Source organism: Mauremys mutica, chromosome 18, assembly GCF_020497125.1.
Source record: "Mauremys mutica isolate MM-2020 ecotype Southern chromosome 18, ASM2049712v1, whole genome shotgun sequence".
Lineage (NCBI taxonomy): Eukaryota > Metazoa > Chordata > Testudines > Geoemydidae > Mauremys > Mauremys mutica.
This window is the reverse complement of record NC_059089.1, coordinates 21846067-21873593: the sequence shown is the minus strand read 5'-3', so window position 1 is coordinate 21873593 and position 27527 is coordinate 21846067. Positions and strand designations below refer to the sequence as shown.

Below are 27527 nucleotides of genomic sequence, written 5' to 3'. Positions count from 1 at the left end.
CACCGCTCATGCTAGGCTGCCGTTTTTAGTGAGCTAAATCAATCAAAGCTAGCTCAGGTAAGCCTGTGTGTGCTGCAATCGTGCCTTCAGATTCTGGCATAGACATACCCACTAAGTCTCTCCCCAACCCCCCGCCATGGGGACTGGAGCAGGTCTATAGGTGAACCTTTTAACCTTTCCACTACCCTTGTCCTACAGGAATCTCTTCACAAAGAGGAAATCCAAAGCACTAAATGTTGCTTGTGCAACAAAAGTTGTTTCTAACACAATCTAAGAGACATAGAAATATTTTCCTGATTTTAAAAAAACCATATCAATTATATAAAAACAAATAAATATTCCACACCACCGACTAACCAAAATATTGCATCTTTGTGCTATAGCATAAGAATAGGAAAGTGTAAAGAAACTGACTAGAAACAACAACGACAAACGAAACTGACTAGGATATGTTCATCCTGCAACAAGAGAGAAATGCAGAAAGTAAAGGCAACATAAATAGTGGAAAGTAATTCAAATACTAACACAGTAGATTATTAAAAACATGTGTAGGGATGTTCACACAGTATATTACATTTAGCTTGACACTGATCCTTAAATTAATTAACCTTCACAACATATGAATGAGGCAGATACGGATGCTTAGCCCCATTTTAAAGATAGGTACACTGACATGAAAAGAAAGGAACTTGTCCAAGGTCACAGGAGCAGTCAGTGGCAGAGTAAGGCACAGAACCAAGTAACGTGACTCCCAGTCCCCTGCCTTGCCATTAGAATGTATTGCTTTCAAATAAACATGACTTTCTCCCCATTAATCAGTTACATTGGTAGCAATTCGATCTTAATTAAGCATTCACATTGTAAGCTTAAATTTAAATTTTACCAGTTACTTCTGATCAGTCCCAAATCTATTCTAAAAATTTTAAATGTAACCCGCCTCAACTCACCAGTCATTCAGCAGACAACTCACCAAGATGCTGATGTGTCAGTCACCTGTTGATCAGGAGTATGACTAACACACTCTGTCGCTCTTTTAACAGTTTTTAACAAGACCCCCGGCTGCTTCAAACACACCAGGTCATGGAGCAGGAATCTGCTGGCCTGCCCTGTCTAGAAAGAGCAGCTCTTCGACACCAAAGGCAACACATGCGGCCCAACCACCCCAGCTGTGCGGCACCGTACAGCCAAGACGAATTCCCGCATGCATGCAGACCTGGATGGGCATGTTTTGTTTGTTTCCAGTTTCTACGTCCACAGTATCTCAGGAGATCCACAGCCCCTTTTCACAGGGATGGGGCATGGGGCTGTTTTTGAACACTGCAATTTTTAACCCATCTTCTGTATCCTGCTGCTATTGTTATCACTTCACCTGACTTGGGAGGAGCATCCTCTCTGCAGGAAAATTGCTACCCCAGTGAGATGGGCCATGTTAGGGCCTTACATAGTCCAGGAACTTTGTAGCTACCCCTGACCTAATGGGTTCACAACACAGGGGAGCCTGCCACTGGCAGAATCTCCTTTCTTCTGGCACTTACTTATCCTGGTGAGATTGCAGTTCACTTTACATCAGGAAGGAGATTGTTATGCAATTTACCCAAAGGGCTTGGGGAGAACAGAATAAAGAACTTACTTTCCCCCACCCTCACACACAGAAAGTAACAAGCAAAAGGACAGCTAGCCAGAAGCAAAGGAGAGCTGATCACAGCTAGCCAGAGGAGAGTGGGACAGAAAACAGCTCTGTATACAAATCAAGAGAACATACATTAAGAGAACAGTAAGGAAGAGCTAATGCTCTTTGCGGGATAACCTCAGTGCGATTATTAGAATAACTGATCCCTACATATCACGGCTGTAACCATGACCGTGGCTATGAATTTATAATAGCAGCCCGCAGTCTACAAAGAAGTTAAAATAAGCGGCAGGGAGGAGGAGAGGGCAATGTTGGCAAGGGATGAAACTGAATCCCAGAGAAAGAAATGATGGAAATATTTCGGCTGACAGGGCAAGCGATGGTATGAATAGGAGCTAAGGGCAATAAAGGCAGTCAGGTGATTTGGGGATGCTGCAGCACTCTAGACATCTACAGTAGGTGGTCTAACCAGATCCAGACATGTTTTCACAAATTTTTTTTGATCATTAGGAGGAGGGAGATTTTGACTAATGGGATATTGACTAGGTGGGAAGCAGCTTGGCTGATAGAAGACCACCATGGGCCAGATCCTCAGCTCGTGTCTATCAGTACAGCTCAGTTGAAATCAACTAAACTACTGCACCCTCAGCAAGTTCACAGATGACACTAAGCTGGGGGGAGAGGTAGATACACTGGAGGGTAGGGACAGGGTCCAGAGTGATCTAGACAAATTGGAGGATTGGGGTAAAAGAAATCTGATGAGGTTCAACAAGGACAAGTTCAGAGTCCTGCATTTAGGATGGAAGAATCCCATGCACCGCTACAGGCTGGGGACTGACTGGCTAAGCCGCAGTTCTGCGGAAAAGGCCCTGGCGGTTACAGTGGACGAGAAACTGGATATGAGTCAATGGTGTGCCTTGCTGCCAAAATGTGGAGTTTGGGGTTCTTCCATTTAATTTCCCCTACACTTTCAATCCTTGCTTACATAACGGGGGCAGTAGGAGCACTGAATGTTAATGCACTACGCACAGTAGGGGAAACTCACATGGCAACCTTGCCCCCTTCTCCTACCATTTAGCTGGAATATGTTCCCTGCCCAACTTAACTTTCTTTTTGCTTATCCGCCTTCCAGTGGATCACTTTAGTTCCGAAGCAGGACAGTTGCTGGCTTGCGCTTGTAGGGATCCACCATCCATGATACCAAAAAGACGGCAGGAGAACACAGGGCTACAGCTAAGCCTGGTGCTTGGAGAGCTTTCACGGACCTGAGGTTAGTTGGGAGGGTCTCATGAACAGCCTCTTGGTGACCAGGCCAAGCACTGGAGGGTTTATTTGCTTTTTGATCTTCCCACCCCTTGATCGTTTTTAATAGCAGCGTATATAATGCTTCTTTAGTATCAAAGCCTGTTTGTAGTTTCCTCCTCAGTGTGACAGTGTGAGAAAGGGGTGGGGTTTGCCCGGCCATGGCACAGACACAAAGTTTTATTCTCCAAGTCTGTGACGCGCCAAGATCTTCTTGACCACAACAAAGCTGAGACCCAGACATTTACATGTATACTAAGCTCCCAAGTTGCTCTATTAGCGCTTTCTCTCCTAGAGTCCCTCGACTGAAATCAACGAGACGTTTGGATGTGGCCAGTGGTAACTGCCTCCCCCTGACCATGCAGCTCCTTAAATGATTGAGTTAAAAATCTGAGCGAGACCATTCGCCACATTCCAGCAGGAGCTGAATGAAACGGCCACCATCCCCTCTCCCAGCCAAAACACAACCGGTAAAATCCTGGGCCCCTGAAGCCAATGGCCAAGCTCCTATTGACTTCAATGGGGTCAGGATTTCACCTGGAAGGCCTGAGTATCACTGCCGCTTAATAATGGGCAGCATGTCTCTTTAGTGCACATTTTGCTTAGTTCCCTCAGCAAACACAGCTCTGTCTGCTCACACTCTCAGAGCCGACACTCCACTGCCTTGCACCACTGAGCGGAATTCCACGTACTCCAGCAGTGCTACTCCGGCTGTAGACTAGTGTAACTCAGAGGAGAATCACTCAACTCATTCCATGAAAATCCAGCAGCAGTTCATTTCACTGAGTTTGTCTTTTAATAAGTGGAGGCAGAAACACAATTGTATAAACTTGAGAAATGGACACCAACATTTCACACCATTCATGTGTGTATGCATGGGGGGGGTTGCTTTTGCATAGCTCAGTCTATTCAAATAATTACGATACTCCAGGTACCACTCCATCATGGGAAGCAGGGTTGAGCAGTGGAGTTGTGAGAAAAGCCGTATGAGGTCAGACAAGCATTGGGAAACTGGAGACAAGAGAAAGTGAGAGGAGTTTTCAGCAATTTTTAGTGAGATAGATTTATATACAAAGTTCACTCATGTCTGCCTGTTTCACCATCGCTTAAATCAGCTGACTATATACAGTAGCTTATGGGTGCTGTTGAATCCAGGGTCATTTAATACGCCAGATGGAGAGCAGGTTGTCTCAGCCGCAAGAAAATGCATTTTATTACTACAAACGTGTTAAGGGGTCACTGACAGTATGTCCTTTCTTCCTTTTAACAGACCTTTTTTTTAAAGCAGCTGCTGAGATCTCCTTTCTTTTATTTTCAATTAATAAAGACAAATTCTGAGCAAGAAAACTGTCCACAGCAGTAGCATGATAGGAATCACAATCTGCCCAAGATTGGCAGATTCCCTTCCTTCTCCAAAACACACACATTCGCGTCTCAGATCTTGCTGTCTATGTCAGTCCAAACCAGTCAGGAGAAACATGGAGCCATTTTGCCGATTCTTCTAAGTCTCTACCCAGATGACAGCGCAGATAAAATAACAATTACAAAACCGAGTACATGGGCCAATTTTGCGACTCTGCAAAATGCAACGCAGCCCTAAACCAAGCGTAAGAGTTAACGCAATGCTGTGGCGGCTTTGCATTTCCAGAGTGGTGCAAAACCTCAAGAGCATAATGTATCCATAGATATTACCATTGATTAAACGTATACAAGATGACCATCTGCTCTGCTGCTCCTTCAAGCCTTTGCTTACATGGAACATGTCTTTTCAATTACACCTCTCCTTTGCTCTCCGGTTTTTGATTGTGTTTTAGAAATACCACTCCATTGCTTTTTCAACCAACATACAAAAAACTAATCAAAACATTCAGCTGAAGGGAAAACATTCCTGGGAACGTTAACTCGTCAGGCATAGCAGCCCCAAAACATTTTGCATTAGGCCTTCTATTGGCAAAAACCTCCTTCCCCCTATGTTCCCGGGGGCGGGGCTCCATGAGCCCATATGTTGGCTAACAGCAGCGTATCCATTCCAATCACCTTACCTCACCCACACTGAGAATGTTATACGCTACAAGTCATTTTCGAGAGCAACAATGCCATGCTGCTATCTTAAAGATGCAAGATGTCTTCAAACCAGTAAACCGCATTCTTTTGGCACCAAGGAGGAGTGTGGTTTGCCTGGAAGGGGTTCTTTTACCTCCCGAGTTCCAGGCCTCTTCTTCCTTATTATGTTTTGCTTCATAGCAGAATGTTCCACATGCCTTATTTAATCATGTGTCGACTGACATGAAGCAGACATGTGTTACCTGGCTGCATTAATCCCTGTGCTATCGCTGGCTGCTCACTAAAATGGAAAAAATGACTCAGACCAGATCTGTCGCACTAACAAAAATGGGATGTTTGTCGAACGTCCACAGGCTCCAGCCCTAACCCTGAGAACCCAGCCCCAGCCTTGAAAGCTGGGATTCTCCAGGAAGCCTCGCGGAGTCAGGCACTGAAATCCCACAGAAAGTCAATAGGAATTAGGCATCTCCACTACTCCGCTGGGTCTGCGGAATAGCTGAGCCTAAATCTATGTCCTGTACAAAGGAAAGGTTTCCAAGTGTGGTACGCGGACTCCTTTCCCACAAACAGCAGGAGTGGTGATAGAACTAACCTGGTGGTCTGTCTGTAGAACCCAGCACAATAAACAGAACATTCTCCTCCTCCTCTTAAATACACACATCCCATTACCACCCACCGCTGAGCCATGACTAAGAGTGATCCACGCAGCCCCCGGGAAAGGGAAATCAATCAGCACCAGCCCATGCCTAACAATAGATTAACTGGATGCAGTATCATTCAGCGCTTCATGTCTGAAACTGTTACCCTTTGCACAGTTAAACCACTGCCATGTTCCACACAGAGGTGGCTGCAGCGATCCCTGTTCAGAGCCAGAAGAATATGACAGGATGAGGGTGTGCGTATATATTGCAAGACAGACCCAGAACTTTCTGATGCTGGTGTCAGATTTATTGTTTTAGACAATGACATCAACGGTTCTGCACCTTTATAAAACCCCATCTCTCAGAGCCTTCCCCAGAGTAAGACAGACATTCCAGGACTGCACGTTTATTGAATATTAGAAAAATTACTAATCCAATTTCCTCGGCTGCAGTGAAAAGGGCAGACAAAGAGACCAAAATCCAACCCATTCTCTGTAGCTAGGCTGCAAGAAGAGGACCGGGGTGGGTCAGATTTCAGCCTCAGTGAAATCTGAAGTTGATTTGCCTTCAACTGCATTAAATGTACCACCCCAGTAAACAGCCCTGCTCAGGCAGCCCACTCAAAGCTATTTCTGGGACCTGGTGAATTGTGTTCATTTTAGCACAGCAGCTGTTCTGAATTTGGAATGATTGCCCCCAAGGTAGGGAGGGACTTGGCTGGGCAAGGCAGAGGATACAAAGAGCAAAGCTGCAGGAATGCCTTGGCCAGTGGGCAGGGCTGTGTCGAGCTGAGAGAACATGGAGATCTAGCCTTCTGTTTACAGTGAGAAGGATCTCACGGTCTTTGCAACAAGTTAGCAGGCAATTCCAACCACTTCTACTGAGCCAGGTGACATTTTTCAGATAAATCATTTTTTTTTTCCAGTTTAAAAAAAAAAATGCAGATTCAGGGCAACCAAAATGTTTTGCAAATTCGTGAATTGGCCAAATTGGTTTAGTCAGGGAGGAAAAATAATCAAAAATTGTAGTTAGCCATTTTCAATATGAAACATTTTGATTTTTCATTTCTCTTTTTAGCTTGATTTTTATTTTAAAAAAAAGTTTTAAAAAATGGAAACCAAAACAAAATGTTTCATTTGAACTAACCCCCCCCACCCCCACTTTTTTGGTTTGGACAACGAACCAAAAATCAGTTCTGTGCACAGCTCTATTGCTATTATCCAGTACGGTGCCTCCCAGCCCTGATCAGCGGCACTTAGAACGGTCCTGGCTCCTGAGTAATGCTTATTATTGGAGCGGGCCAGAAAACAGGGTTATTCTCTCCATGGAAAATTTTGACTTTTGATTTTAAAAAAATGTTGGGTGAAAACAAATGATTTTCAGTTGTTCAGTTTTCCAATAGAAAAAAAATCAAAACTTTTCAAGGAAAGACAACAACATTTTCTGCAGAACATTTTCATTTATTCAAAGCCGCTATTTTCTGTTGGGGACAAAAAGTGTTGATGGAAAATTTCCAACCCTATCTACTGTCACCCGTCCAGGGACAGATCCTGCAAGGTGCTGGTGCTCTCAGCTCTCATTGCGGCAAGTAGGAGTTGAGCACCTCAGAGGATCATGCCCTGATTGTGGGAAGTGGCCATAGTTGAAAGAAACTAAAAATCCAGTGTCTTGGGTCTCAAGCAGAATAAAATGTATCTCTAGTCTGATCTCCACCGTTTAACATTCTGGGCGGTTAACAGATCTCTCCCAAGGGGACTGTGCTGGTTAGGAGTTTGTTTTATAAGCTCTCTTTCCCCAACTAAGTACAGTCAACAGTCAATGAAATGTATTACAACTGTCCCCACCTAACCCCCTCCAACCATGACATGCACCATGACTAGGCTGTGAATGGTCTTGAATGAGCCAGTGTTGCCGACTTTCGCCTGGGCGAGGGTAGCACTGGCTTGTGAGTGCTGCCTCTAGCCTGTACATCTATTGGGCTGTAGGAAAAGCAGCTGAGAGTGAGAAACAAGCTTCTGAAGACAAGTGGGCCACTGCAATCTCTCTCTGAAGAAGGATCTAAAAAGCAAGACCTCACTGCACTCAGCTAATGGAGTCCCATCAGCCACATCACGCTATGGCAAGAACTATGCTGTATAGCCCATACATAAAGTGAAAGAACTGTCCTGTAGACCAAAAGGCTGCAGTTCCATCTGCTGCCATTATCTGCAGCCATACAGCTTTGTGCTGCAATATCATCAGACCTTGTCCACTAAGCATGGATGGGCTAGGTTGGTACTCAGGTGAGAGCCTCTCCAACAAACACTTGAGTGGAGTGCAGCACACAAGGATGTTGGAGATTCACCAGCTGGGATCCTCCCATTTTAATCAGGGTTTAAAACAGTGACTCCACATCTCTCCAGGCATAATGACCCTGTATATGGTGGTGCCTTCCCCTTTCCGGGCACTGATGATGAAAATGTACATTCTTCTGCTATTGCGGTTTAGTGAACCCATTTGGATAAAATAAGAACTGACCCAAACTTTCACCTAAACCTAGCTGCAGGTATATTTGGAAATGTGAAAACATGGGAAATTCTTGATTCAAAACCATCCTAAGTCAGGGAAGTGAAAGGGTCTCAGTTCTTCCCAGCAAAGAAGTGTCCATAAGGCAAAATTCATTATTACAACCAGCATTGCTTGGCAACTTTGGTACCTTCTGCTCAGACTGTACAGGATGGAGTGGTCTCTCTTTTCCACCATACAGGAGACCCCTCCAAGCCAAGGCTGAGGCACATGGGCAAAACTGCGTTCAGAAGCTTCCAATACAATGACCCACGTCGCCCCTGTTCTGTGCAGAAACAGATAATAGAGGACTTCGCTGTCTGGTAAATAATAAAAATGATCTTTATATCGATTGATAACTTTCGTTTCCTGTTTTTCATTTACACCCAGCTCAGCATTTTCTGAGGTTGGTACGGATTGGGCAAAGGTTTATTGAAATACTCCAAGAAAGGTTATTCTCTTAATATTTCCACCTCATCTATAATCTGTTAGTATCAGAAATCTCACAAGAAGGCTTGTTCCACTCCAGTTTTGGAGAGTGAAGGGGTTTGGTTAGGTTTGATGTGCAGAGTTTGAGAGGACTCATGGATCGTCTGAGTTTCTTTATGTGCACCCACTGAGCTGTTTTTATACCTGTCCCTTGTGAGCCACCAGAATGCAGAATGGAAATCTTTGCCTTGGAAGACTACCTTTTTTCCTGATAGACTTTTTTATTATTATTATTATGCAGCACTGGGATCATTGATATTGTCAAATATGGCTCTTATTGTCTTTTGTTTTGCATTCTGCTGAGAATCAGGACTGGAATTGAAAAAACAGAGCTAGATTTAAGCACCAGGGGCTGTTTGCTCCTCCTTCCAATCCAGCTCTCGAGGTCAAGAGGGAAGGATTCCAACTGTTGCAAAAAGACAGATTGTTTTCATTTAAACTCTTAAGAGAGAGACAGAAAAACACAGGACATGATAATATGCTCCTCCTGCTGCCTACCAACCCTGGGGAGGGAACATTTCAAGGAATTTTCCTATATAAATTGACCAGATTGCTATCATTTTGGCACATAAGAAGAAGAAATGCCATTTCCACCTGCCCCCGTGTCATTTCTGATTGAGAGTGACGCGGCTCCTAAGTGACCTGACTGCCCTTTACAAAAACAAAACAAAAAACCCTCTAAGAAGATAACATGGGCCTCATTAAGAACAGAATCTGCAGTTCCACTTCCATAGGATATGGGTATAATGGGTATCATTCCTTATGCTCCAGGCAACAAACTGATCAACAAACGGAGACACGGTGCTGACCACAGTCACAGAATAGGGGTCACACTAGGTGGACCAGTAGTCTGATCCCACATGGCAACTGCTGTGATGTTTCTGTCCCAGCTAGGTTCTCTTATGCTGAACCTACACACAGCAGCATCCAAGTACCTTTCTTCCACATGTGTCGTCCCACTGTATAGTTTAGTATGGGCAGGCTCTATGCAATTCCTCCTCAACTTCATTGCCAATGCACTTCTCCTTTCACCAACAGAAAGCAGTAGGGAGGGGAACCCCCTTGTTGCTAAGCACATCCTAAAGGATGTGTGTCTGAAAACCCATACATCCCATAAGCTGTGGTGGAAGCGACAGAGTTCATAGTACAGTGTAAGGAGCGTATCTGCAAAATGGGCCCTGCTCCCTCTAATGTGTGAGTCAAATCAATCTTATATCCTTAGGACTTGGTTCACCACTGTATTACAGGAGGTCAGGCTAGATAGCTGGTGGTCCCTTCTGGCTTTAAACTCTATGGCTCTACTCCACTCTTGGCTGGTAACTTCATTGTCTTCACTGAAGACGGAGGCCAGATTCAGAGCCTTCTGGAGTCAGATGGATCTGGTGTTCCAATTTAGGACCACCTCTGATCAAAACTGTGCTGGATAATGAAATGAGTTATTGGGAACAATCCAGCACTAGGCAGACAAGACAGATGGGTCTTTTTGAGAACTAGTTGAAAATTTTCCATCAACACTCTTTTCTGACGGGGGAAAAAAACAGGTTTTTAATTAAATAAAATGTATATCAAAGGTGTCTGCTTTCCATGGGAAAATTTTGATTTTTTGTTGTTGTTGTTGTGACCAAAACCAGAACTATTTATTTTTCAACAACTGTTCAGTATTCAAATCTCCACCAAAAACAATAAATCAAAGTCTTCCATGGAAAAATGGAGATTTTTTTTCTCCCTGCAGAAAATGTTGACAAAAATGAAAAAAAAATGTATTTCCTCACCACTTCTAGCCTTTCCACTTTCCTGTTCCTATGATTTTATGGGAGTCACCTTTCAGAGTCCATCACTGATGAATCTGAACACGCAGATATGACATAAGTTATATAAGCCAGTGGTCATCAGTCTCTCCTCCATGTTGCCCTGCTGGGTCAACTGCACTGAGACACAAGTCAGGAACAGCCATATAGCCCCTGCACCTCCCTCCTTGATAGTGAAAGCAATTAATCAGATGCTGGAGATCCCCAGGGAGCATGGCCTCAGTCACATGAAAAGGGAACTTTGCTAGTACAAGAGGTGCCTGTGATTTAAAGCCACACTAGTCCCCTTTAGAAGAAATTGTGAAAAACGTCTGGGCTGGGATTCTGTTAGCTGGCATCATGGGCCCCTGCGACTGCTTTATTAAAGTCACCTCAGCAACATCAATTAAAGGAAAACCCTGGCCAGGTCCTCACCCCATCCCTCCGAACACTTGGCACTCGCCCATCCACAACTCGCTAATCCCCTTTAATCAGACGCTACGCAGCTAGGGACATTTCTCTGTTCAGTGCTCTGACCACGTGGTTAAACCATTTGCCCTGGGCGTGCAAAATGAAACTTTCAGGCAGGAAATTAAAAAGCTTAATTTACAGCTGGGCATTTAATCCAGAGCCAGGGTAGGGGATGGGGGTGAGCTGTGGGTGGCGGACACATGAATCAGTGCTGCGACTCACCTGTGTTGCCAAAGGTGATCCCTCAGTTAAGGCCTAGCATGCCACAACTCTCAGGCCTTTCCTACAGCATTCAAGGGATGCCCTTAGGGGGGGATGAGCATGCTAGGACCCTCCTGAGGGTGGGAGCCCCTGCGGCTTAATCTTTTGTGGCCCTGCCAATATTTAATTGGCTATGATGTCTGCCCGCATGGGATTGTCCTGATCTGACCTGTTCTGCCCACCTGTCTTCCTGGTATCTCAGGAAGAAGATGCATCTCTTAGGAACACCTCTGATCAACACTGTGCAGGGAAATTGACATGAAATGGGCTATTGGGAACAACCCTGCACTGGACAGAGAAGACAGATGGGCCTTTCCAAGGGCTGGTTGAAAATTTCCAATCAAAACTGTGTTTCAATGGGGAAAAAAAATAATCAGGGGATGATGGGGGAGTGAGACTTTTATCTCCACAATCCTGAAAGGCCAGGGTAACGTAGCCATCTACAAACAAGCCTGTTGTGAAGTCTGAGAAAGAGAAACAAGGTAGGTGAGATAACATCTTTGATTGGACCAACTTCTGTTGGTGGAGAAGACAGAGACAAGCTTTCATGCTACACAGAGCTCTTTTTTTGGGGGGGGTTGATGGAGAGAACAAAAGGCAAGAGAGGGCTCATTAATGCTTTGCTGTTATGTTTTAATGTTTTGACAGCAGCAATGGCCCAAACACCTTTGAAACGGTGGCCTCTACTTACCGCTTGTGCTCTTCCCTAGATCTAGCACTATCCTTGTTTAAAGCTAGGGAGATCAAGGCAGCTACATCAGCAGACTTCCATCTTGGACCCTTGCTAACCTCATGTCAATTGGTGCAGCTCCCCTGAAGTCAGCTGAACAACACTGATTGCTCCCAGCTGAGAATCCTACCTCATAAATCACTTTTTCTATTCCTCCTACAGAGCCCTCCACTTGTATTCACAGTGACTCATCACCCAGGGCTTTTCTATTCACCTGTAACAGTGCGGGTTACAAAAAGAGGCATACATATGATGGATGCATTATGCAGCTGGAGGGTTGTAATTCTAAAACGAAGCATGTGGCAGACACGTTAGTATTCCATCACTGGACACCTTGGGGATGGGTCCACAGGGACCCACATCTGCATGCTCAAACTCACTGCTTCCCATCCAGAGTCTGAAGAGTGCAGCTGCACAGATCTGTCTTGCATCCCCTACTGCCAGAATCCCTGCATAAGATGCACGTTGCAGTGCATCCTAGGGGTTACAGGGAAGCTCTGGCTTCCTGGAATTCTTACCGTAGTATCGTCTTTAAAAACAAAACACAACAGTAAGCTGCTCTGCAAGGCTCCACTATGCGGCTCGGCCAAAGGACTGACACGTTTCCTTTACATAGACACTCAAGTAATAGGAGCTCCAGCCGACACGTAAATGAAACTCTAAATCAATCGCTGGCAACTGAACTGTAGGACAATCCCTTCAGCCAAACACTCCAGCAGCTGACCTCGCATTTCTCTCTGTCTCGTTTTCTCCCCAGAAACTCAAACCCAGCTTTCTCCAGCATACAGCGGGAACCTCCCGTGCTACCCCCTGGGAGCACTAACCACACCCTGCAGGAAAGGTGAGGGCAGAGAAAGCTGCGGAGAGAATGTTTCACTTCCAGGCTGAGCCAGGAAAGGAACTTTATGGCTTTGGTTACCCTGAGAACGTTCGCATCTCCCCCTCTGGCTGCAAATGTAGTGCCCAACCCAGGCATGCAGTTCGGGGTCATCCTGAGCTAACGCGGAGATCTAAATATACTCATGTGGCCCTGCTGCTCCCACTGAGAACAATGGAGAATCGCTCCCCTGACATTCAGAACAACGGTTGCTACTGAGCACTTTGACATGATTTGATTTTCAAGTGAGGTGTGAAATCCTGATTCTACTGAAGGCAATGGCAAAACTCCCATCGACTTCAATGGGGCCAAGAGTTCACCGTTAGATCGTAAACTTGGGGCGGGGGGCAGGGACTGTCTTTTTGTTCCATGGTTGTGCCATACCTGCTACAGTGAGGCTGAAGCTTCTAGGTCCTACTGCAACATAATACATGGGAGCTGAGCTCTTTCAGACAAATCAGGCCTATCGCCAGGTGGTGGATACATTCCTACTGCCGTCTACATTACCAAAGAGTAGATGGAAACGAAGCAAAATGCCTTGGCATCATTTTCCCAACCTACTTAAACTGGTAAAAATAGCTGGATGTTACTAACTAAAAACTCCCTAAATGACATACTGGGATCATCTTTCCTTGCCTTCTTTTCCTGGCTTATAGCTGTCTAGTTTTATAATATTCCCACTGGGCTTTGAATGCTAGGATGTTTCAGTATCCAGTACCCCAATTTCCATTTGCAACACATGCGCCTACTCTAACTTGCTGAGGTCTGGTTTTTTTTCCCCAGCAAGCTGAGGTATCTACCGTGCTGTTCAGGGAATCCCCTACCTGTTTTCAATTACTTGGTCATATTTAGTGGTTCAATTTGCCCTAAGAATAGTGCCTTCTCTCTAACAGCACAACGCCCCATGCTCTCATATGGTTTACACCAGAAGCACAGAGAAAAGCTGTAAAATGACCCGGAAAACTCAAAGAAGTCACAACGCGTACCGCAGAGACAGGTTCCGTTAACAGACGAGCACGCTATGTTTTTGTTCCTACGACAAAGGAACAACCTTCAGCCTCTTCAAATATAACCAGAAACTTAACCCGGGGGGTTGGGGATGAGAAAAAAAAGTTTTATATTTCACTATTTTTTTAAAGATATAATCTATGAATTGTTGACATAAAATAGAAGGCCTGGGATCGTCTAGTCCGGCCTGCTGGATAGGTGCCATCATTTTCACTCCCCCAGCCAGGATTCTCCTGGGATTTGAATTTCTAGCACTGCCCACATGAGTCATACCAATAGGCCATAAATAGGCCAATTCAGTGCTCAGTATCATTATTATTTGTATTATCTCAGCACCTACAAGCCCCTCCCCCAGAAATCAGGGCCTTCTTGTACGAGGCACTGTACAGCTGGCTGTAAATTTACCATAGTTCCACTGAGGTCAATGAAGATTTTGACAATTTACACCAGCCGAGGATCTGTCCCAGAGTAAGATGGTCCCTGCCCTGAACAGTTTCTGGCCCAAACAGACAAGACAAAGGGCGAGAGAGGGAGATGTATTATATCCATTTTAAAGACGGGGAACTGAGGCACAGAGAAATTAAGTGACTTAGTCTATGTCATATGGAAGTCTAGGGCAGAGCTGAGAAATGAACTCTCCTGAGTCTCATTTCAATGCCTTCACCCTCAGACCATCCTTTCTCCATCCAGTTTACTGCCTAAGCTACTAGGAAAACTCCAGCATGGTAAATATATAAATACTATGGTAGATTTGTGTTTCATAAAACTACATCTTTAGAAAACCTGATCTCATAGACTGATAGACTTTAAGGTCAGAAGGGACCATTATGATCATCTAGTCTGACCTCCTGCACAACGCAGGCCAGGAAAGGTTAAAAAACTGGGCAGGTTTAGTCTTGAGAAAAGAAGACTGAGGGGAGGACCTGATAACATGTTAAGGGATGTTCTAATGAGGACAGTGATCAATTGTTCTCTGTGTCCACAGAAGGTAAGACAAGAAGTGATGGTTTTCATCTGCAAAACTCAGTAATAGGCTTCCAAGGGGGGTTCTGGACACTCCATCATTGGAGGTTTTTAAGAACAGATTGGACAAACATCTGTCAGGGATAGTCTAGGTTTACTTGGTCCCACCTCAGTGCAGGGGGCTCAGCTTGGTGACTTCTCCAGGTCCCTTGCAGCCCTACATTTCTCTGATTCTATGATCTTTGAGAAGCCTGAAGACTCCCAAGCAATGTTAGGAGCATCTCCTAAAAGAAATAGCAACTCAAAAAAACCAGAAGAACTGCACAATGGGCATTTTTTAGTTTAGTTTTTCTATTTCTTGCAACAATGAGGTTCCAGACATGTCCACAGGAAAACCACAACATCACTTTAACTGCACGTTCAGTGCTCAGCTCTGTTTCAAGGACCTGAAACTGACGAACAATAACCAAGTGGCTGATTACAGCATGCTGCCAACCTCCATTTTTTCCATATATCATCTTTGTATTTTAACGAGTTTTTCCATCCATCCCTTTTTTTTTTTGTCGTCCTCGCCTGCCACTTTCGCTCGCTCTTCCCACATTTGTCTCTTTTTCTTTTTCCATACAAAGGTCTCTATTGACAGTAAAAAAAAAAAAAAAAATCCAGCTTGCAGACTCAGCACATAGTTGAGTGAATTTGACTCCAGTAAGAATCAAGGCTTTGATATAGAGTGAGGCAATTGGAGAATGCAGTCCCCAAGAAGCTCTCTGCAGCAAGCTGAGGTTGCCAGATGAGGGAGAGGGTTAACGTTCTGCATGGAAAAATGCAACTACCAAATAACTGAAGCTGAACCTGAGCAGAGGAAAGGACTTTGAAGCGTTTGCAGCTATGATGCAGCAGTCTCCTTTTGTTGAAGGCACATACCCAACACAGTCCATAGGTTAGGAGGATTCCTACATTCCTTGCTGATGCTAAGCTCTCACATAGCAGCACACCACCTTCTACCACCTCCAGTTGCCTAGGACACTCCATCCCCACCTGGTGGACAATGACCTGGGCTCTATTATTCACACTTTTATCACCTCTTGTCTGGACAAGAGCAATGCGATAGACCTGAGCATGAACTCTTCAGCTCTTAGGAAACTCCAGCTAGTACACAACACTGCAGTGCATCTCCTCAGCAGCATGGCAGATGGCACACACATCACACCCTACCCAATCACAACTCTCCACTGCATACACAATTCTCCCCCTGCGGAGAGGGTGAGAGAACAAACCACTTGTGGCAGACGTTAGTCACATAGCTTAATGCCCAACTGGAAGGTGCTCAGATACCAGTGATCAGAGTGGGATGAGAACTGGATTTGTTTATTCATTGTAGTTCTGGGCATTTTTCTCTCTCTCCTAAAAGCACCGTGCTGAATCCTATCCAAGACTTCTAAGTCACTATAGCAGCTAAGGGATCAATCCTGCAACGCCTGGAAACACTGGGCACTCACAGCTCCAAGTCAAGTAAATGGGAACTGAGGACACTTGTTACCTCCAGAAGTCACTCAGTATCTTCTAAGATTGGGTCCTTAAAGCACCCAGGGTCTGATCCAAAGCCTCCGAAAGTTAACGTGAGTTTCTCTGTTAGACTCCAGTGGGCTTTGCATCAGACCTCAATGCAATCCTATTTAAAGGCCCGTCTTGCAAGCTGTTACTCACCTATCTGCCCCTGCCATCAGTGGCTACATTGCTATTGATGCTAGCATCTGCTGGATCAGACTCTTAGTCCTTGTTTTATCCCCAAAGAAATCTAGAGTGGAATGCCACACCTCTGGGTGGGTCATCCACAGCGGACACCGAACTTGGGACTTCCGGATCTGAATGCAAGAGCCTCTACTGCCTGAGCTACAAAACCCAGCTCTCCTCCCCAAGGCTGTAGCAGGCTCATCCATCCCAGAGGGTAACAGAGAGCCACTGCAAGCTGGCATGGGCTTCATGAGTAGAAGATTGCAGGGTTGGGCTTTCAGTTTGCACTAGCTCTGTTCCTCATGTTCATGCGAGGACCCCCGCGAGGCACAGAGAATGAGGCGCCTGAATACGTTACAGCAGGAATACTCAACCCTCAGAATACCCCTCTCGCCTGAAGCCCACTGAGAAACTACGGAAATTCTTGGAGTGTGATGAGCCTCTTTCTCCAGCTCTGTCCCAACACACTGAATTGCCAGCGATAGCCTCCTTCTACCAGGTGTGATGTAGGGAGGCTAACAGGAGCATGCTGGGAGGAAGAGCTGATAAAGATAAAACAGTCCAGATCTTCCAAAGGCCTTTTCTAGGTCAGAAAACACTCCAGAGTGCACATGCCCATTTAGCACATACCCCCATGCCTGGATACGGAGCCCTACGGATCTTCAGCAGGACTTTTTAACAGCTAAAAGCGTCTCCATCTGTGCCACAAGCCCTTCCGCTGGACTTCGGGTGGAATTCACCCCCAAGCAGGGAGACAGCAGAGGCCTATGTATCAATATAGTCCCCCGCAAATGAGAGTTTCAGTGGTACGTGGGCCTTGTGAAGGCTCTCTGCACAGGGCTGAATGTCACCCCTACTGACTCCACGTGTTTCGCAAAGGTCCCAACCAAGACTTGAAGATCTTCCAACAAGCTCATGAATTAAGACCTTTTAAAGGGCCTGTCTGTGCTGAAAGCTTTCCAAGCCAGCCCCCCTCACACACACACACACACACACACACACACACGCACACCACCAGGACAAAAGACGGTTCAGTGCCTTCCAATTTGCTATTCTTGCCAGTTTTCCAGCTACGGCCTGGATGGGTTACGTTGGAGAGAAATTGCTATCTAAAAAAATAAAAATAAAAAGCAGTAGTAATTCAAGCAGCTCAAAGGGCAACAGCGGCTCTGACCCTGGGACTCAGCGAAATAGTAAGGAATTTGAAAGCGTTGTCATTTATGTTCCATGAGCACAGCTTTGAATGAAACAAAGGGAAAAAGAGATCCCTCTTTATCATATGGGAGCATCCCTAGGGACTCCCTCAACAGCAGGTCAACTGATCACAATGAGCCAATGAGGAAATCCTCCTTCAGAGGACCCCAGACACAGTTGGATTCTTTCTGCATGACTCACAGGATGAGTCACTGTCCTTGACTAGCAATGATCATTTCCCTTTTATAAAAAGAACCATGGGGTGTACATGTGGGATGCCATGCCACAGGGGGAATCCCCTCTAGAATTCTGTCCTGGATTTTGGAACAGCCACAGGATAGACGCCTCCTCACCCCCAAGAGACTCCGTCCCAGGTTTTACGCCAAGTGCAGGCCAAAATGGGGCTTTGAGAGTTTCATCCGTGTCCTGTGCTTACTCATGCAGTGCAGCCATGATTGGTAACGCTCAGATTGCATAGCTCAGTACTGAGTCCCAGGGCTTTGAATAAAGGCGCTCCTGGTAACACAAGATAGAACCGGGGAGTCCTGGCATCCCAAAAGCTAGAAGAAAACCGTCTTTTTGTAAATGTATACGCTGGGACAAACTTGTGGCTGTGCACGTGCACGTGTCTAGTGCATGCACATCAGACACACACCAGGGTTTTCCCCCTTTTTAGGTCTTGTCTACACTTCAAAGACAATTCGGATTAAGGTAGCGTGTGAATTTAAATCACAATAGCTATTCTGGGATAACACCATCTGTGGACACTCAGATTTCGGAAGAAGAGTGCCTTTTCTGGTTTAGCTTCATCCACTTGGAGTACCTAGTCCGGAATAACGCCATATGTAGACAAGCCCTTATTCTCCCTTTGACATGCACAACAACCGGGAAAACAAACACAACTGTGCCGCGAGGCTATGGTATTCACTCAACGGTTAGGATACCAAATCTAACCTTCAACGCTGCATGCTTGCAACCCACAGACACCACACACAGAACTAGAGAGCTGATCACTGTGGATATTTTGCAAAGGAAAATACATCATGGACTCTTTCCTCCTTTAAGAGCCTCCTGCAAACAGATTTATTAAGACAGGCTCATAATCCCTACCCTAAGTTTCCTCCTACATGCACACTCACGCTCACCCACACAGAAAGAGAGAGAGAGAGAGAACTAAATCATGGAATTAAAGAGATGCTGCCTAACTTCAGCATTCATTCACCCCACTTGCATCATTCCTCCTCAGTGGGTTTTTTCACCCCCCATATACCTATTTGCACAATGTTTAGCTAGTCTGTAAGCGCTGGAGTGGAAATCTCATTCTCCATTCTGATTTCACTTGCACTGGAACAAACTGGCAGTAACTCCCTTGACGTCAATGGGGCTACGGCAGTGGAAAACCAATGCGAGCGAGATCTGAATCAGGCCCCTAGTCTTCATATTCATCTAAAGTACTTAGCACATTGTTGGCTCACTACAAATAATAATTAATATCTGGAGGAATTAAACATGCCCCCACATCATCCCAAATTAACAGTAAGCTTAAACGCCTTAATTTCATTTTTAGTTAAGAGATCTAGTTTATTCTTCCAAGGCAATTCTCAAAACTCTCCCCATGCCTTCCCTTACCTTTGTCCCCATTTTCCTGTTTTACGTTGTAAAACCTGTTCAGGGCAAGGAATGCGTCTTGTGAATTTATGGGGCCGTACTAATGATTACTACTAACAACCATCCTGTGGGCAAACAAGGCTGTTCAAGTACAAAGCCATCATGTCTGCAACTTGCACCAAACGGAACAAGGATCTCATGTCCCTGGAAGGATGTTTCTCTTGTCTGCAAGGCCCATAGGTTAGGACACTTGTGGCTTTTCCCCTTCCTCTGCCTGGGGGCTCAACACTCAGGGCAGAGCTTGTTTCAGCAGCTGTGTGCTTGGAAAGCTGCCCATCAAAGGACGTCACTGCCTCGCACTTAAGATCAGTGTCAATCATTGAAATCAGTGGAGTCACACTATGGTGCATGATGAGAGGAAAGAACTAAGATGGTGGCGGTCGCTGGCCTCTGCCACTTGATGGGTCTCACCCTGGCAATGGACCCCAACCTAGACCACAAAATATTGTCATTGGAGCTGGCTTTCCAGATTGTTGAGATTTTTTTTCACCCCAAAAGATGGTTGCCAGTTTTTTCAACTAGCAGCAATAACAAGAATGATAATAGAATCTGCATCACACACCTTCCATTTGTGGATCACAAAGCACTTCACAAACATCGATTAAGTGTACGTTTTTAATGGTGAGGGTAATTACCAACTGGCACCATTTTACCAAGGGGTGTGGTGGATTCTCCATCACTGGCAATTTTTAAATCAAGATTCAATGCGTTCCCAAAAGATCTGCTCTAGGAATTATTTGGAGGAAGGTCTCTGGCTGGTTATACAGGAGGTCAGACTAGACAATCACAATGGTCCCTTCTGGCCTGGGGATCTCTAGATTACTGATCTCCCACATTCCCTCCCACGTGGCTTGCAAGGAAGGTAGTAAAAACAAACAGCATCACCCCAGCTCTTTTGCAAATGGATAAAATGGAGCACTCAGGGACTACGACTGGGATTTTGAAATTCAGTGGGAGACAGGTGTCTAAACCTCTTAGGGCACTTTGGAAATGCCTGTTGGGATGACGTGGCCACATAGCAAATCAATGGCAGACTCAGAAATGACCCCCAGTCAGATGCCCTGTATGCCTGCTCTACCATTCCATCTCTACAGGACACTGTTCTGCCCACCCTCCAGTCATGAGCCACATAGGGCACTTGCTGGCACTGTTCTGAAATTATTCCTGCATTTGATACTTGTCTACAGTAGAGTGACCAGATGTCCTGTTTTTAAAGGGACAGTCCTGTTTTTTGGGACTTTTTCTTATATAGGTGCCTATTACCCCCCACCTCCACCCCCTGTCCCGTTTTTTCACAGTTGCTATCAGGTCACCCTAGTCTACAGAATACAGTGCAAACACACAAATAATGACAGGGTCCCAGAGTAGTCAATAATGTAGTAAGGAAGAACAATTCCCTCCCTTGCAGGAATCACTGGGTGAAATTCTAAGCCCTGTGTGATGCAGGAGGTCGGAGTAGTTATCCCTGCTGGTCTTAAAAATCTATGGCTGAGATTTTCATAGCCAAAAAGGAGATTTAGACACACGGTCCCCCCTTGAAATGAATAGGTACGGTGCATTCATATTTCTTAAGTGGCTTCGGAAAAATCTCTGCCTAATAATCTATGCACAATCATCATACTGACAGTACAGACAGACAGGTTCATGCTGTCTAAAGACAAATCTGTTAGAAGTGCCAGCAGCTGTCCCATCCAACAGGAAGGAATGCGGATCATAGGGGGAAAGTGATCTTTTTATTTATTCATTCACTGTTATTACTCAGAGTACCTGAAATCTTAAAAACAGACTCGACACTCACAAATATTTACTGATATATTATGCTTTATGGACCAGAACAGACTGAAATCAATAAGAATCTATCCATTGACTTTCACGGAAGCTGGATCAGGCTCTCTGAGAACGGATGTTCCTATCACTAACATTAAACTTCTGCTCCAGGAAGTATACTTAAACTCTGGACAAAGATTAAAGTGAGGTGACAGGGTGGGAAGAGGGAGGAGAGGCAGACGTAGGAAATAAATTGCCAAATCTCCTATTTTTAAAAACAGACCAAAGAGCCATTTCCTGGAAAGTCTGCTCTCATAGATTTATTTCTCAAGTCCAGACAGAAACCTTGGATTATCTAAGCCATGTGTCTATAAATGGATACTTTCACTAATGCAGAGGTATTGGAGTAAATATGCCACATATGTGTATTTTGCTTATTCACATCTGTTTTTATGCCAGTGCCTCCCTCTGAAAAAAAAATGCAAAGAGGCTGGGAGGATATATGTACTGTTTCTTTGAATCTATAGCCAGAAGACATGCAGGGTGAGGAAGAGGAGAAAGGGATAGCTTAGGGATAATGCTAATTTCTTTATCTTAATAAAGCTCCTTATGCAGTGTTGGAGGAAAGCATTTAGTTCTGTGATTCCTTACTATTGTCACATGACAAAGGGCTAACTCCACTTTCGTTTATTTACAGGACTTCAGACTTTACCAGACATACCAAAATTTCCTTTCTTAACATATACTTCAAGATCCACAGGGGAAAAGATGAATCCAGACACAGTAACTACAGAGTGTTACGTGGAGTGCCAGGTACAGTACAGATGTTTATATGCACCACACAGACAGAGAAATACCACCCACAACATATCCTATGAAGTTTCAAGCAGTGGGTTATACCTGGTTAATAAGGCAAGTTTGATTCTGACCAGCCCCAGGATAGAAACGTATTTTATGCCATGTTCAGGACTTTCCAACAAGCCACATGATTCCTCTACAAAAAGCACTTTTTTGTGGTGGCTGAAAGAACCTCCTTTATCCTCAGAGCTGTTAATCCTCATACCAGTGCCACAAACTGGGAATCTGAGCTCACCTCCATGGCTTCCTTTCTCAGTGCACACACCCACTCTTCTCCTTTCATCTCTCACATCTGGATCCCTGGCACATAGCACAAGGGTATGAAAAGTAAGAAAATGGGAACCACATGATCAACTCGTGCCAAGACTTTTAACTGACAGATGTCTGCGGCCAACAGACTATCCCTATGCTGCGACCTGTCAGAGTAACCAGGAGGCACCACGCCAATCTAATGATCAGCTTCAATTGCTTTGTGTGTTAAAAAGAAAACCGCTAAGGGAGAGGTTTTGTCCCTTTAAACAAGAAGGTTTGGGCCTTTTTCCCATAGTAAGGATTCATACTCTCTTTGCAGTTCCCTTCTGTTGGTCCTAACAGAGCCATTATTTCCGCATGCCCTAGGTGTAAGGGCAAAATACTTTTGTTTATAGGATTAACCTTATTATTAAAGGGCTTTTCATCCAGTAGGAATCAGTGTTGCAGTTCTAGGATAATTATACCCCAAATGACTCATCAGCCTTCAAACCACAAGGAGTAGAAATCAGCTCGAAAGCATAAAGGGTCCAGTACTGATGGCTAAAAGGCCCTGATTAACAGGCCCGCTTGCAGCATGACACCGACAATTCCTAAGTGCATTTAGTGGAGAAGGAGCCACGCCCCTTTCAGCGCTGGTTTTCAGTGCATCCTCCACCGTGTCGAATGTTTATCCCTGGTCATTTAGGGCCAAGGCAAAAATAATGATGCTGGGGCCTAATAACGCCGAATACGGAGTGTGCGCAATTTCCATCGATTTTGTTGGGCGCTGAGGCCACTCAGTAGCTGGCAGAATCGGCCCCTTGGTTATGGCATTGACACTGTATTTCACCCCGCATGCCATTCTAAGTGACAATGGGGAAGAGACCACTACAGGGAAGGGGGAGTGGTTTGAGAAGCGTCTGCATCCTGCCTTTGGAATATACATGGTTTCACTGAATAAGGGATGCTAGTCAGCTGACTCCGATGCATCCCCGTCAACTTCTGAATGGGGCGTGTACTACTGTAGCTTATTAAAAAAAAAACAAATTATCCATAAAGTTCTGTTCCAAGGTGGTATAATTCTCCCCCTTCTCAAGAAACACGTCACAAACAATGAGACCACAAGGCACGTTTTCCATTGGACATCAGAACTGTTGCCTGACATCCATTCCAGACTAACAGGGTCATATTTCTCCTGGTATAGCCACTCCTATCCTTTTCAACTGGAAAAAAATATTAAACTGTCCTAAGTGGCCAGAGACTAAGAATATTATTTCCTTAGCTCATTCTAGACTACTGTAAACAGCCAAGGGGAAAAGCAACAGATGGTAACAAAATACTTAATAATTTCCAGCATTTTTATTTCTTTTCAAAGTCCATGCTGTGCATTCTTATTACATTTTTCTCCACCACTAAAGGAAATGGCTGTTTCCAAAAATATTCGCCCAGAAACCTGATTCACTTTTATGAGGATCTGTAAAAATAAAGAGAGACTCCAACTTTGTCTGTCAGTTAAATTCAATGTGACACCACTTGTAAAAAAAAAAAACAGGGGTCACTGTGGTTTGGAAAGGAATCACTGAGACAGCCCGGCTCATGTCACTTATGGCATAGCCTCTAGAATAAATCAATGTCTGCAAATTATTTTCTTTTCCCCCTTGAATAGCAGAGGTGTATTTGCTCCTGAGCAGGACAAAAGAGAAGTGAGTTTTCACTTCATTGCATTTTATTTCTGTTTTATTTTAGTCGTTTTAAGAAACTGGGATTAAATAAAAAGGGAAAGAGAATTTAACTGCGGTTGGGGGGAAGTTAACCAGATAAAAGAATGTTAGACGTTGCCTTTAAATAACCAAATCTGGCTCCTCCCACATCTGAGTAATCCAATATCATACCAGGAAGCTCACTGGAAACATTCAAGACCTTTCACTTCAAAGAGAGATGCTACTCAGAACAGAAAGATTTCTATACACTGACAGTTATAGATGCATGGAACCTCCTAGTCCATAATGATCCAAATGAACCTCCTAGTCCTGATCCAAATCTCCCTGAAGCCAATGAGTAGTCTCCCTAAAAGCACTCCAAAGAATACAGACTGATAGTATGTCTAAGCTGCTATGACACTACTAAAATACATCCCTGGCTAATCGGTCTGCAACAGGACTGCAAAAACTTTGTATGCTTTCCATTTAAATTTCTGAAATTGACAAGGATTTAGCAATCTAAAAATGACAAAAGAAGGTAGTACAATGGCCACTGATGTACGATCGAGGAGCTGACTGCTTTGAAAGAGGATGGTCCCAGAAAATATTCTTTCCTCTATCCAAATATGAAGATGGACATCAGATCCGGTCCCTATCCAGCCAAAGACAATTGCTCCAGGTCATCATCCAATAGATTTGCAATGCAATAGACCATTTGGGAGTCGCTCTGAGGTGATATTACTTCAGTGGTGGAAAAACTAAATATTTTCTATCTCACCTAAGAACTTTTTCTTGCAATTTTTGACAAGTCCATTCCCTCCTTTTTTATAAATAGGTCCTCTTGGGTTAGAACGAAGAACCTTGAAATGACAATAATTGATCATTATTCTGTTATGGTCTGAATCCCCCATGGCTTGTCTTGGTAACACATAATGTGCCAACCAGTGGTTGGGCTTTCAAATGAACTTATGCGAACTTCAGAATTAAGGCTGAAGCTAAAACAGGCTGTAAATGCTTTTGCTAGTCAGTAACATTGGAATCTCAGTTTGACATTAGCTGCCACCCGTTCTGTTGGCCCTGACTGTCCTGCAAAACTCCATCGTGGTTCCTATCTCTCCTTTTAAAATCATCAAAATGGTTTTGCCCCCAAAACCTCCTCTTATTCTTCCTCCCACAGTACTATAAAAGGAAATCCGAAATAAATATTGCTCTGTAGTATTCGCAGACCACAGACCTCTGCAGGTACCCTTTAGAACCTCAGTAGAGTTAAACTATTGTAAGTTCAAAGAACTTTCAAGGTAGATTCATCAGTATTCATCTATCTGGCCTATGCATTCCAGAGTTAATAACTGTGAAAGCCAGTATTAAAATTAACAAAAAAAAATTCTCAAAAAGTAACAAAATCAAGTACTCAGTCCCCCTTTTCTAGAATGCAAAAAAGGTGACTCATGGATCTGTTGGTTTTGTCCCAACTGTTGCATTTTGTAGTTTCTCCTTTACCAAACCCAGCCACTGTGATTTGGAGGGGGGGGAAAAATGCGAAACTGAGTTAACAAAAGTACAGGCAGCATACAACAGAGGGCGTCCGCTTTCTAAGTTTCTAAAAGCAAAGTTTGCAAAAGTTTTTTGCACTGAGATCTCTTGCTTTGATCCGGGAGAAAAGAGAACCGAATATTTCTTGATAAAAGTTTGCTCTCTTCCAGCAGAAACTATGCAAAGAAGAGACGTTTACAATTAATCCAAAATATCTGTATAGGGAAACAACAAAAGTCACTCAAAATTCATTTTGATTCCTTTTTTTCAAATGTGCCTGGCAACTGGCAGATCTGTTTTAAGGGGAAAAAAAGGATTGTGTTTTAACTTTTCTCCCCTTTCTGGGCCCCCCTGACAAATGGCATTCACAGGACTTAGGCAGCTAAAACTTTTTTTTTTTTTTTTGGAATGCATTGAGTAAGAAAAGACAACTGTTTTGCAAAGCGCAATAGAAAGCAAGCTTCTCTTTCTTGTTACAAGTTTTCTGAAGCCTTCAGCCAGCTCACCCATATATTTGCTCCAGACACAGATGACATGAACATTAGTCAACAGCAATCATGTTTTAACAAGGCTAAGTTAAATAAGGGAGAGAGAAAGCTATTTCTGTCGCCTGCAGGCAAACTATTTATTAAGGACACAAAGAACGCATATAAACAAAAGTGCCTTACCTGCTTTGCTTTGAGAAATTGCACAGAGGAGAAATAGTGCTATAGTTTTGGTCCTTATCCAACTTCTTCTTTTCCACCTTGTGTGCGTATCCATGGTCCACAATAAAAGGGGGATCAGCTTGGGTGGGGGATTGAGCAAACGCTCACACCACCTTAGGTCTGGGGTAGAAAAATCAAAGGAAAAGGCTCAGATCCCCCACCCCCCAGAAGAAGCAACTTTTATAAAGCCATGAGCTGGACGTGTGTGTTTGATTGGTATTAACTAGGATGAGGGTCTGAACTTTCTCTGTTACTGTATTTTTGTTTTGGCTTGTCTTGCTTCCTTGGTATAGCAGGTCCTTCTTCGCTTCCCTCCCGTCTCTCCTCCTCCTCTTGGTCTGATTCTTCTCGGGCTTTCCCTCTCAAGTGAGGTCCCCCTTCCCCTGACTAATCGAGGAGTGGAAACTTTTTTTTCTTCCCTTCTTCTTTTAAAGCAGATGCGAGAGATTGTCAATCGAGATCCAGTGCAGCAAATCAGAGTTTAGGAAGCTGCAGAGCTCTGCCCCCTTTAACTGGAGTCCAGGAGCAACGGGGGGTGGGAAGAGGGAAAGAAGTTTTTAAAAGAGAGAGAGAGAGAAATTGAATGTGTGGCATGGGGAGATTTTTCTTCCTCTCCTCCTTTGGCAGCCTCGACTTCTTTCCCCGTCTCTCTCCAACCAGATCCGAGAGCTGCACAGGAGGCAGGTCCCAGCGGCAAGTTTGAATGTGCAGCCAGAGACAGGAAACTGCAAACAAGTTGCTGCTGTACTGGGCTCTTTTGCTAATTGAGTCGTTTGAGTTCAAGGAGTTTAGGGTCCGAATCTATCAGTGCATTGGAGATGTTGCAGGGTTGCTTTGTTTGTTTTCCATCCCCGGCACCAGGAGTCCAGAGGACCTACAAGAAGCCTAAAGATTAGTTAATTCAGGGTTCAGTGTTTCTTGATTTTTTGTGCTTCTTGGGACAAGAGGGAAATAGCGTCAGAGCAAAAAGAAACAAAATCGCACTGGCAGAATAAAAAGCAATGTTTTCAGATCGGTTGCAAAAGATTGGTTTGCAACAGGTTAACCGGGGAGTGGGTGGAAGGTGAATGGGGATGTTAAATGGAGGAATTAGAGAGAGAAGGTGGCCGAGGGAATATCTTGTATTGGACCAATTTCAGTTGGTGGAAGAGACAAGCTTTCAATTTACACCGAGCGCTGGGTAAGCTTGACTCTAGTGCCAACCAAAGTTGGCCCAGTAAAAGATATGACCTTGTCTCTGTAATATCCTGGGCCCAACAGGGAATCGACAACCCTGCAAACAACACATGAGGAAATAGTTATTGCCCAACCAAGCGCAGTTATGAGCTGAACAGCTAAATGAGCGTGTGAAACCTCAGCCCCCAAGTT

The 27527-nt window shown here is 44.4% G+C and overlaps 1 protein-coding gene across 3 annotated transcripts in view; it reads right to left on the bottom strand.

Moving 5' to 3' along the window:
- The window catches only part of COL5A1 (collagen type V alpha 1 chain), a 237398-nt gene extending 210774 nt beyond the window's left edge, over positions 1 to 26624 (bottom strand). For 2 of the 3 annotated variants that reach the window (XM_044992342.1, XM_044992344.1), the window contains exon 1: positions 26121 to 26623. In XM_044992342.1, coding sequence (XP_044848277.1) covers positions 26121 to 26214 — 94 coding nt within the window. In that variant the 5' untranslated portion in view covers positions 26215 to 26623. Of the gene's footprint in view, positions 1 to 26120 lie in introns of all 3 variants that reach the window. The other variant, XM_044992343.1, reaches the window with a different exon arrangement.
- Between the last annotated feature and the right edge of the window lie 903 nt (positions 26625 to 27527).